This window comes from Cuculus canorus, chromosome 5 (genome assembly GCF_017976375.1).
Source record: "Cuculus canorus isolate bCucCan1 chromosome 5, bCucCan1.pri, whole genome shotgun sequence".
Taxonomy (NCBI): domain Eukaryota; kingdom Metazoa; phylum Chordata; class Aves; order Cuculiformes; family Cuculidae; genus Cuculus; species Cuculus canorus.
The window spans coordinates 61,269,653-61,282,069 of record NC_071405.1 but is presented as its reverse complement, the minus strand read 5'-3'; the positions used below and the strand labels follow the sequence as shown (position 1 = coordinate 61,282,069).

At 39.3% G+C, this 12,417-nt stretch overlaps 1 protein-coding gene across 1 annotated transcript; it reads right to left on the bottom strand.

Annotated features, from left to right (window-relative positions):
* Window positions 1–5,793: 5,793 nt before the first annotated feature.
* GJD2 (gap junction protein delta 2) lies at window positions 5,794–10,549 on the bottom strand. The gene is made up of 2 exons (XM_009567266.2): window positions 10,392–10,549; window positions 5,794–9,967 (listed from the first exon to the last, which is right to left on the bottom strand). Exons 1-2 carry the CDS (start codon window positions 10,460–10,462, stop codon window positions 9,124–9,126), a joined length of 915 nt encoding a protein of 304 aa, XP_009565561.1. The 5' UTR covers window positions 10,463–10,549; the 3' UTR covers window positions 5,794–9,123.
* Window positions 10,550–12,417: the final 1,868 nt, after the last annotated feature.

The window sequence follows — 12,417 nt, the reverse complement described above, 5'->3', positions numbered from 1 at the left end:
TGGGGAAACTGTGATACAGGGGCTGCTGCTCTGTGGACTGAACGTCCGAGCCTGCCTGCTGGAGGGATCTATGTTGTACATGTGTATATATTTCCACCAGTGTACCTCCATCCTGCTCAGTTAGAGAGAGGAGCAGGATGAAGTGCACATGAAGGCTCTGTGTCTGTCTGATCTGCGTAGCTAACCATGTGTATATGCCATGCACATGTGTGCAGTGTGTGCATCTGCCTACTGGGAATGCATGCTCCGTCTCACCGCTGCTTGGACCTGGGCCATGGAGCTGCTTCAGCCTCGCTTCTCTCATAGCTGTCAGATAAAGAAAAATACATATTCACTTAACTATATGACAAATATTTTTTTAGTCAATATCCTAACTCACTCCCTCAGTTCTTTTTAAATTTTAAGTTACGGTCTCCTAGCACTTGTTTTAATTTTTTCTCGATAAATTCTGTTTTAAAAAGCAGTTCAAAGTATTTCTAGACAATATGGACAACTATATATGCATTCTTTGGAAGATCTTTTGAACTTCATCTTTCTTCACTTGAGGGTATTTAGTATTTAAGTACATTCATCTTCATTGCTGAACTCTCCTGGAGCTCTGAATATGCTGAGTGCTGGAAGAAGGTGTTATAAAAAGCATTCAAAATACTTTGCAAGCTGACAATTACACATTATGCGTATTAAAATTAAAAAATACATTTTTATATGCAGTGTTTTATTTTAAAATAAAAAGGTATGTTTCAGAAATTTTTTTTTTACCCTTCATTTTAATTTACACGTGACATTATGTTCCTTCTAAGATAAGTCTAAAGATTTCTAACTAGTATTGACAGAAGTACCCTCACACTTTCTTAGGTAGAATTCAACTTGAAATATGCATTGATTCTGTAATGAGTCAGCATTCCTGGATGAATGATCCTCTATAAAGACATTTTTTGTGTATATCTCTTAGCGAGTGAGAAATTACAACCTAATAATTTAAAATAAAATAATTTTCATGCTTTATTAGACCCTCTTTTGCACTATGGATTGAACGCATGAATTATCATGTCCAAAGCAATACTTGTTACTACAACCAGCTGTCTTGCACAAGAAAAATGCTTGATGTCTTGCTGAAGAACAATGAAGCCATCCCTGGACAGGCAAGAACTACCAACTGCTAGGGTCTTTCCTTTGGTGGACCCATTACAGTCCCTCCAAAGGCACCAACAGGCAGGACAGAACAACAGGCACAGACCTCGCCACAGCTGCGAGGTCCGGGGAATGGCTGCTTATGCAAGGTGACAGCCACCTCAGAGAAGCGAGGACAGGGGTGACGTGAAGGACAAGTACTAATCGCAGCTTTCCTTCCCAAATTCTCCTTAGCAGCAGAAAACTGGCAAATCCAGCCCTTCCTGCTCTCTCTCCTGCGGTTTTGCTTATGCTGCTAAACAGACCGGAGCCAGTTTTGTGTTTTCCGTTCCTGTGAGAATTTGATCTGCTGTCCTAGGATAAACTTTGAGGAAACACGTTTGCTTGAATGAGTTTTACCTTATTACGGATAACTGCACGAGGAGTGATGCTGGCCAAAAGAAAATTAGGTGTGTTACGTCTTTTAACAGGTATGTAAAACATACAATACCTTCAGGACACACACTTGGACCAGTGGCCACTCAGGTGTTAATTACAATTAAATATTTTCTCATAGGAGTGCAGCAACCTTATGGTATCTGTCACAGTGCTTTAGTATCATTCAGAGACTTATAATAGACTAGCAGGGGAAGTTTCTGTGCAAAAGCCATTTGACTCGGATCAATGGTCAAACACAGTTGCATGTTTACATTTTGATTTTAGAAGCTTACACATTTGCTAAGGAGACAGCATGGTCAGAGACCTATAGCCAAATCTCCTGACCACATTATTGGCGTGATTCCGTTTTTCTCTTTTATTCAAAGGAGAAGGTCATTGAAGCAAACGTGGAAGAAATTCATAGGCTTTTCAGTACTGAGAGGAATCAAATATCCAATTCTGCATAGCTCCTTGCAGTATTGCAGGGTTTATAGTGATACACTGTGCCAAAGTTTAAGCTGCTGTTCCAATGCTGTGACAGTTTCAGTGTATCAAATTTGACACCTTTTCAATAAAATAGGCTAAATTTAGAAAACCATATGCTCATGCTGACAAACTAGCTTCACCCTGATATGAGTACAGAAGGACCTCAAAGTTTAATTAGTCTAAAGTGAATTCAAAACGTTGTACTAATTTACACTAGAAAGGTCAAGTTGTAGAGTAAACAGCAAGGATGAACGTTTTCTTCATAATACACCAAGATTCAGCTGCATAGCCTCATTAATGTTAATAAGAGTCAGGCTGCCAAATTTATAAGTCATACTAGAAATATTTTATCCATCTTTGCTTTTACTGCAGTCTAATAAACACAGTACGATTAAAGGCCCTTCTCTCGTGACTGCCAGCGAGGCAAAGCTGAAGAGTATAAACACGCAAGCAAAGCAGCCTTTTGTCAACGGACATGTATTTCTCATTTGTGCTCCAGTAACTTAGGAAGATGGGCCAATTTCACAGTTAAATTACTATCTTTGCATCATGTTAAGGGATTTTTAAACAACCATTTGAGAAATTTGTAAATTAATCACGTTAAAGCAAAAATCTCTCAGTAGTCACTTAACACTGCCTTATTATTAGTAAGATTGCAAGTAACGTACAATGATATCTATTCATTTATGTGTGACTAAACCATAAAGACTGAATTCATTTAGTTTATGTTATTTATAAGATCAACATCACTCTAAAATGCACTTCTTTTTTTCGTGTGTCCCACTAAGCACTGTGATTCCCTTGGTTGCTCACACACTGTGGTCTTACTGGTCTGAAACGAAGCCAAAATCTGAGATGCCCACCACATACCTGAAGGCAGAGAATAATCTTCAGTCTCCACTTACATACAGATTACAAGAATAAATGCAGGAGACATAACTTCTTAAAACAGAGTAATAAAGTGATAAATAAAACCCCTTTGTCTTGTTTGTTTTTCTTAAACCCAAACCCACAATTCCAAGATAGATAATTGCCTGCCTCATGAAAATGTAGCATGCTGACACTCTCTAAGAGTTATAATACTTTAAAATATGTGCAGAATCTCAGTTAATTATGATAATTAAAAAAGAAAAACAGAAAAATTACACATCTCTGGAGACACGATCCAAATAATAACCAGAATATTAAATTGAAGATTACATCAAGACAATTTGCACCACAGAGAAAAAAAAAAAAAAAACAAGGAAGATGTGAAATTAATGAAAAAAATGTTAAATCTCTTTAGAGATGGATTTCCACCCCTTTTATAAATAGAGAAACCTCAATAACTTCATGAGATAGAAATATAAAGTGTTCCACTTTGGGGAAATTCATACGAATATATAGCAGATGAAAGAAATTATTTCCTTGCTCTTACAAACTATATTCCCACTAGAATGTGAGCAAATGGTGGTAAAGAGTTGAATGCATCTTACATATATATGTATGTATATAAACCAAATATTGCTCAAGTATGCTGATGGACACTTAACAATGTCAGATGTGGACACTGCCCTCTGAGAAGCTGTAAATATACAGAATCACACATTTTTACACAAAGGACATTGCCAGAGCAGGGTCAGAGGGGAAGGGGAATGGTGTTTGGTTTTTTAAAAGAGAAAGTAAAGATATTCTTACAGAAGTTATCTGTCTTCAAAACACTTGAACCACTAGTACATCACATGCAGTGCAAATGAGAAAGACCCTTTATATCTAAATTCTTCTGACCATGCATTAACTCAACTCATAACACATAGTCATCACAAGTCACCCTTTAATGTGAAGCTTTAAGTTTGATCACTCCTTCTATGTCTGCTAGATATCTATGTCAAGTATAGTCTGTTTTCTGATGGGCAAATTTTCTGGTGGCAAAATGGTTTTCATTACAGAACAGTGATGAAGAATATGGTCAAAAAAATTCCAGATATGTTAAAATCACTAAACCTAGGAGTAACCAATGGGATTTTAGCATACATGATGACTTTGGACAATGTAATAAAACATTTAGATTCTTCAAAGAAAAAGCTGAAAAATATTTCTAAATAATTTCTAGAATTATTTTGCTCACATAAGAGATAGTTCAAGGAATCTTGTGTATTTGCCCATGAATGTGTTTCAAACATGCTTTTATCCCTAGACTGCATAATAAGTAGAGAAAACTAAGTCCATAGCCCACCTGCTTTTTCCTTAATACCTACAAATCCTTATTTTTTCCCCAGTTTTGCTGTCATATATGCTTCCCTAATCTTATCTCCTCATAGCCTCTAATAATATTATAAAATACTCTAATAATATTATAAATAATAAATACTCTAATAAAATTATAAAATACTTGCCCAGTGTTAATTTTTCCAAAACAATGTCAGGGTATTGCTCAGTCGTACATCCCTGTGCATTACTTGCACAGTTTTTAATTGTTCCTTTGGATATGTGACTTCCTCTGTATCCACATCTGACATTCAAAGTGTAACGTAATTTAGGTTGGGTTTTTTTTTTTAAATCTTGCACATATTTTATATATATATATATATATGTACACACACGTATATGTAGAGATTATTATTAATGCAGGGCTATGGAATTCTCCATATCTGCACTTTTATCATGGGCCACTGACTCCTGATTGACTTCCCTAGCACATTTTAACAGACATAATATGAAGCACTTCCTGGTGCAATTTTTCTTCACAGAGATATTGGAGTTTCATTGAGTGGACAGTGGAGTTTAGAATCTGGGGCTAGCAGCTGATGTTAAACTAGTATGTTTTCTGAAAGCTTACAGTAAGATAGAATTTCTGGGAAAAGTTTCCCAAAATGACGAAGGGTGGATATGCAACACAGAAATAGTGTAATCTCCCCTGTAAATCTCATGAAATAATGGAATTGAGTTTTCCCCCAGCTAGGAATTGACTCAGTCCCGTGTAAAACAAAGTCTCATCATTAATTTCATGCAGACTAGACCAGACCTTAAATGAGGAAACGAAAACCTCCGCCTATTCTCTCCTTCATGAATCTCCATTTCTTTATTCCCATTTATACACTTGCACACCAAGGATTTTCCTCTAACTTGTTTCACTGAAAGACCAAGGTGGAACTTTTATATTTGAAAAAAATAAAATCAGAAGGATAGAGGGACAATCTTCCTGTCCTACAAAAAAAAGTACATATTCTTTTAGATTTGGATGAAAAGAATTCTTCCTCACATTTAACCTTAACATTTCACGCACATCTTTTCCTGTGGTGCTGCATAGCATTAGCTATGTTCTACCCTATCAGATATAAGGCAGGACATAGTGAGATATAATGAACCTGCTTTGGAGTTTCTCAGGGCTTCTGACTTTTCTAACATAAAGCAATCTAAAATCAATTCCACCACTTCTGTAATTCATTCATCCCAGCTGATTTCTTCAGATTTTTCTTAAGAAAATGAAACTTTTATATGTCTTCAAAGTCAACGTTCTTTAAAACTGAATGATTTATGGGAACAGCCAATTCAGCATCCCCATGTAAAAATGTAGCTAGTTTTCATTATAAAAAAAAATCCTGATTTTTAAAAAATCTTTTTATAGATTATATATACATGGTAAAATGGTTTAAAACCCTTGTGCAAATACTTATTGAAATTCACACAGGTCTGAGAAGCACAAGATCAAGCCTACATAAGAATGAAATAATATAATCATTTTATATAAATTTTAAAATTCCATGGAACCAACAGCATATTAAATTCTATTGCAGTTTTCCATAACAGCTTGGGTAAACGTAATTTTTATGTTTGAACATACAATGACATACAACATTGTCCATCAGTACAAAATTGTGTATACAGTGAGTAAAATAAACATGAACTCTATTTTCATATTTAATGCCTGATTCTTCCATAGATGTTAATACAAGACGAATTCATTTCACTGAGGCAGCAGGAAAAACTAAGTGACCAGTAATGTGACCTTCAGCTTCATGTTCACTCAGTTCTGTTCACGTAACACACTTTCCATTGCTGTGAGAATTTAAATCATATATTCTGTAAATGAATGGTTAGCCTTCATGTAAACAGTCCATTAGCGTTAATCAGATGACTCTCACATGATACATTGACAAAAAAAAAAAAGTGTTTGCAACATTTCTCTTGTCCATGACAAATAAGGAGATGGAAAGAAATGAAAAATAACAATTCAAAAGGAAGGTTAGAACAGTTATCGCTTAACAACATTTCATTTCTCTTCTGAAACACGAAAAAACATATTCTCTTTAGTGTAAATATGGAGGGTGGTATTTCTTTTGACCAAAATATTTGTCTTTGCCTACTTTATCACTCATCCTTTTATATAAATTAACATTTGTATTTCCTTATATATTTCTCTTAGGACAATTCTGAAGAACCTGAACTTACTGGAGTACAAAACGTGCAACTGCGTAAAACAATTGAATTAAATGAGTCACTGGCATTGACTTTTACAAACAAATTCTTTCTTGGATTTATCTAAAGAATTCTAAGATTTTAAAACACTACAGCTATCAAGACATGCACCTTCGCTAGAGTTTGACTAAACGCTCTTATGCAGCCACTGGAAATAACTTGAATTAGGGCTTCTGCCTAACAGGAAATCATACTGAACCCAAACCAAAGCCCAGTGAATTCAGTATGGCTTTTTCCTTTAACTTTAATTGGCACTGAATCAAGCCCTTTGCACACAGTCTCCCATTTTTTTCAACACTGAAACGATGCTTATGACCGTCAAACATTTCTCCCTTGAATATCTATTCAAAAGGAGATTTTGCAAACCATCCCAGGATTCTGCAAAATGAAAATCAGACTTGGATTTGTGTGTCAAATAATAATCTTCAGAAGCTTGTTATATTGCAGATGGAGATTTCAGCTGCCACGTTGTCCTAAAAATAACATGCAGTTTTACAGTGAGCATGCAGTCAACTAGCAATATCAGCGTGCATTTATATAGCAAAGAATCATTTCAGAAATCCATCTTTATAGATTTCTATAATCAAACGGGAAAAACTTCATTTTATACATAACGAAAAATATTTTTTAAAATCTTTGAAAACAAGACACATCTCAAAGTGGTTTTATGCTTCACAGTGGAAGGAAAAAAGATCACAGATGAAAGTGATAATGAATACACCATTTAAGAATTCATTAACATATTTTTAGTGACGATGCTGGTAAACCACAAGAATGAAATGTTAAGGTATTTACTGTAAGCCAACAGGAGAAGATTTATATGCATCATCAATGAGCCAAAATAAAATAAAATCCATTTTCAGGCTTGAAATAAAACACAACCAGAAGGCTGTTTGTGTCTCTGACCCCCTGCATCCTTCTCGCGTTATATAGTAGCCCCAAATTTTCCAGCACCATTTTGGCCCTTTCTTTTAAAGGGCAGGTACTATTTAGTTAGGAATGTACCTGTATGGTCTTTCAGTCCTGATCCAACTCCTACTGTTGCCAGTGGGATATTTTACGTTGAACGCAGTGGGAATTAAAAATGATCCTTAAGTAAAACTTAGAATCCTGTATTAAAACAGTTGCTGTTAACAGAGATTTATCGGTGACTGCCCCAGTGGCTTACCAGTAAGTTGATGGGACATGAACCTTGAGTGAGCTGTAAGGCAGAAAAGCTGTGGTTAATATTCTGATTCCCTGATGAAAAGCTGCAGCTGTTTCATTTATAGGTAAATGTATTCTGGCAATTCCCAGAGTGGCCATGGTGGCCAACTGTGTTGCCCTCAGCATCAGCAGAAAGAAGGCCATTGGTGTCAGTGGGCTTTGGATCAGACTTTAAAGACAGAGAAAGGTTGCTTAAGGTGGAAAAAACGTAACAAGTAGTCCTGATTTCCCAGATTTTGTCAGTTAGAGTTTAGAATACCAACAAGACACTTTAAAACCTGAAGAAAAATGGTTGTAAGTCAATTATTTTGACCTCGTATGTTTCTACAATTGTATACAGTAATAAAGAAGAAGAAATCTCTCTGGCTTACAAAAAAAGGCAAGTACTTTATTTATCAATAGAGATTTTAGTTGCTTTTTACACCATTGCAATGACTAAACAAATAGCATAAAATAAACAAAGGAGAGTATAAAATCACTTTATTCCAGCTGGTATCCCAAGACAACCCTTTGACTAAGTACAGAGTTAGATGTTCAAGTATGGCACTTATATAAATAAGAGCAGAGAGAAGGTGATATATTCACAGTTAAAAGCAATGAACTCTGTTCCTTTGGTATATGTGTCATCATAGGTGATTGTAAGTAAATACATGAACCAACATGAACCAACTCCATCTTATTCATGCACATATTAGGGAATGAAATGAAATGCATCGACGTATTTTGCAGATCACAACTAATGAAAAATGATTAAGGTCTCTGGTGTGTATGTGTTTCGACAGGCAAATAAAAAAATGGCAAAATTATATTCAGGATTTATTGTTTAGCATAACTAATTGATGCACAAACTATGATAGGAAATAGCTAGCAATACACACCAGGAATAAACTCTGTGATTTAGACAAGCAAAATAATATAAGACATCTGTGAGATAGGTGAACGCAGATATCCCGATTGAGCTGTGTTCAGGTTCCTTACAGTGCAATTACCCTCCTTTTAAAACATGCTTACATCTGCACATTGCAACAGTTTCCCCCACCCCATCCCACCCCATATAGAGTATCCTTGCAGATTTTTAATATGAACATTCTACACGTTTACAACAATTAGTCGGACAGTCCGAACTGTAAACTTATCCTAATGATGACCAAAAAGCGGCTCCACCGACAGATAACACCCAATCATTAGAAAGAAAAGTAGTAATAATAGTAGCTGTGCTGTAAGGCTAGATCAAGCATGGTTTTGTAGCTGTTTTTTCAGTCTTTTACATAGCACTGCATTTTGCAGCTAGTTCAGTAAGTGCAGATCCAATACCTTAATGGCTTTCTTGGTGGTTTGATAAAATGCTTGCCTAAGCAATGTACCTTTCTCTAATGGTGTCTGAGTTTGTTCCACCTGGCACAGTGTTTCAGTTCTGTCAGAGCCTCACACATAAGCTGAGTCACTTGACTGAGTCCTGCCAAAGTTAGGCATGCTCATTCTTGGCAGGTCCTTATTTCTGATTTCATATATGGATTTCCTTTTTGCCTGTACTCCTCTCACTGCCATTTTGATCTTTCTCCAGCCCAAGTGGTTCAGTTCTGCCAAATTGAGCACCACACAAATCCCACTGACAGCAAACATAAATACCAAGAATACAGTCTTCTCAGTGGGTCTAGAGACATAGCACTCTACTTCTTTAATGCAAGGGTATCTGTCACATTCGTACATGGAAGGGACATTGAATCCATACAGAAAATACTGTCCCACTAAGAATCCAATCTCTAGGGCATTTCGAAAGACCACTTGGATGATATAAAATCGAGAAATGCCTTCTTGCCTCCTCATCTTTGACTTTGTAGTTCTGATAGCAGGATTGGGGATTTCCTTCACTTCTAAGCAGTCTGGTTCTGCCTCTTTGGTGGAGTTTTCAGTGTTCTGCAGCACCCCATTGACAATCGTGTTCTTGATTTTCTTACTGTCCTCACGCTTCATTGAATCCTGGTCCCTCTCCAGGGTGAGGAAGACAGTGGAGTACCTCCGTTCCCTCTGCTTAGCAGACTGGTGAACAGAGTACGTTATGAAGCAAAGGCTGGGAGTGCACACCATGATGATCTGGAACACCCAGTACCTTATATGAGAAATAGGGAAAGCCTGGTCGTAACAAGCCTGGTTGCAGCCTGGCTGCAGCGTGTTACAGACAAACATAGTTTGCTCGTCATCGTACACCGTCTCCCCTACAATGGCCACAATGAGTATCCTGAAGATCACCACCACGGTCAGCAGGATCCTGGAACAGAGAAGCCCGTCAGTGCGCTCGGCCGCCGCGCGGCCGGGAGCTGTCCAGTGCTGACCGGGGGCCCCCGGGCCGCGGCTCCCCCCGCCCGCACCCTGCCGGCGCGGCCACGTGCGGCCGTGGGAACCCGCCGCTGTCAGAAGCCTCGGGCGCCGCTCAGCGCTGCCCCCCACGATCCTTTCGGGCCCCCGAAACCGCGGGGGCTGCGCCGGCCGCGGGACCCCTGGTGGCGGCGGGATCCCCCCCGACCGCGGCTCCTCGGGGACAAGGACAGCGGCGTTTGCGGTGCCCCTGCGCCTCGGTACACGCACACCGCACAGCGCCCCGCGGGAAGGGCGCTCCGCACGGGCGGGACCCGGCGAGTGCCACCGACCCGCCCGGGCAGGAGGGGACACCCCCGCGCCCCCGCAGCCCTTACCTCCCTATCATAGTAGAATGCTGCTGCACCGCAGCTTCCAGTAGCCTCTCCAGAATAGTCCATTCCCCCATCGCTGTTCATCCGGAGACAAAGACTTTGGCAAGCGGAGGGGATCTCTTCACTTCTTCCTCCTTATTTTTCCTTTTTTTCCCCCTTTTTTTTTGGGTTTTTTTTTTTTTTTGGTTGGTTTTTTTTTTGTTTGTTTGTTTTTTTCAGGGGGAGGAAAAACCAACCAGAGAGCAACCCCTTTCTCCCCGCAGTCCTGTGCCGGGAATGCTCCTGGAGCTGGCAGCCCTGCCGAGGGCTTCCTGCTCGGCTTGGCTCGCCCGGGCTGCGCTGGGCTGGGCTTTGCTGGGCTGGGCTGGGCCGGGCTGGGCTGGGCTCGGCTCGGCAGACCCGCGGCGTGGAGCAAGGAAGGCTGGGCGTTTTAATGTCTTGCCGCCTCTAATCTGCCTTTAAGTAGTCTCCGCTTGCGTCACTGACAGGTTGATGGAGAGCAGCCAAAAGCAACGCTCGGATTTTCTCGGTTTGTTTTATTTTTAATTATTCCGGCGAATATAAATAAATAAATGCAATAGAATAAATGAAATAAATCAATGAGGGCGAGGAGGGATGGCGGAGGAAGAGCTGCCCCAGCCGGCACGAGGCTCATTTGTGCCATCCACTGCCTCCCCGCCGGAGCCCCCCGGGCGCACCCCGGCTCTGCCCCTCGGCTGCGGGTTCCCAACGCGGCTCTGGGGCGTGACCGTGGCCCCGTGGCCCCTCCAGACACCAACACCGGCTGCAGGCGGGGAGGGGGGAGTCCCCGGGGCTGCAAGGCTTTGCTTCTCTCCCAAAGGCTGACTGTGTTTTCTGTATGACACAGAGCAGCGGTGTCATACAGCAATGACCTTACCTGTCAGAACTGCTTAACCTTGGAAGACATTGGACTTACAGTCGCATCTTTATTCTCCTCTGATTACAGGTATAAGAATCACTCAGGAGAAATGTAATATATAGAGCTGTTTCAGAGAATTCTGAAACTAAGATTGGATTTATGCTAAGAAAGGCACCAAGCCTTCGCAGAAACCACTTCTAAACAGCACAAGAAAAAATTATCTTGAATAAATCCCCACATTATAGTCAGCCCACGTATTTTATTCCCATAAACTACTATACTATTTTTAAAATATTTTTATTTTACAGATATCCTTAGAGACTTGTACCTGAGACACCACCAAATCAATCTCACACAAAACCTCAGCACCAATTGGAATTGACTATTCTCTGGTTCAGAAGTGTAAAATATATTCTACACATTTCCATAAAGTATAGCTTTATACCTGTTGTTATATTTGCTCAACTAATCTCATTAAAAAGCAAAATAAGAAATACTCTAGTCAGTCTGATCATAATACTCCATACCTGTTTTTATTTTTGCTCAACTAATCTCATTAAAAAGCAAAATCAGAAATACTCTAGTCAGTCTGATCATAATACTCCTACTGCCGAACTGAGTAAAATCAGTCCCTTTCAAAAGCAAAGCTGCTCAGGCCATTGTAAAGGGTGTAGCCCTTTGTTTTCTTTGCAGATCTCTCATAAAAAAATTCCATGTTGTATTAACAATGTTAAGTGTTTTCTGAATAGATGAGACCATGCTTCATCTGTGCAGAGGACATCTGTGTGTTTTAGAGACACCAAGGTTTGTTGTCTTTTCATTTGCAGTGTGCAGATGGTGTCTGATTCACACAATATTGGGTCAGTTGCCTGATTGGATCCACAAATCTTTGAATTAGGAAAGTATCAAATAAGAGAAGATAATTAATACCTCTGCACAGAAATTGGTAGATTTTTCTTCTCTCCCAATCAAGAGTCTGTGAAGAAGCATTCAGTAATCTGGATTTTTTTTTCTTCACACACTATTGGGAATTACTGGGAAGACCTTTTCTCCTTAAAATCTGACTTCATTCTTCTTGAAAGCTAGTTCTCACAATTCCTGCATTTGTTTTTTGCTTGAGGTCTGTAAAACTTGCTACTGCAGCAACAC

Excerpts from the sequence above, each read along its gene's own strand:
- GJD2 (XM_009567266.2), bottom strand. The coding sequence starts at position 10,462 with ATGGGGGAATGGACTATTCTGGAGAGGCTACTGGAAGCTGCGGTGCAG. Across the intron at positions 9,968-10,391 it reads CATTCTACTATGATAGGGAG|GATCCTGCTGACCGTGGTGG; the intron begins GTAAGGGCTGCG and ends TCTCTGTTCCAG.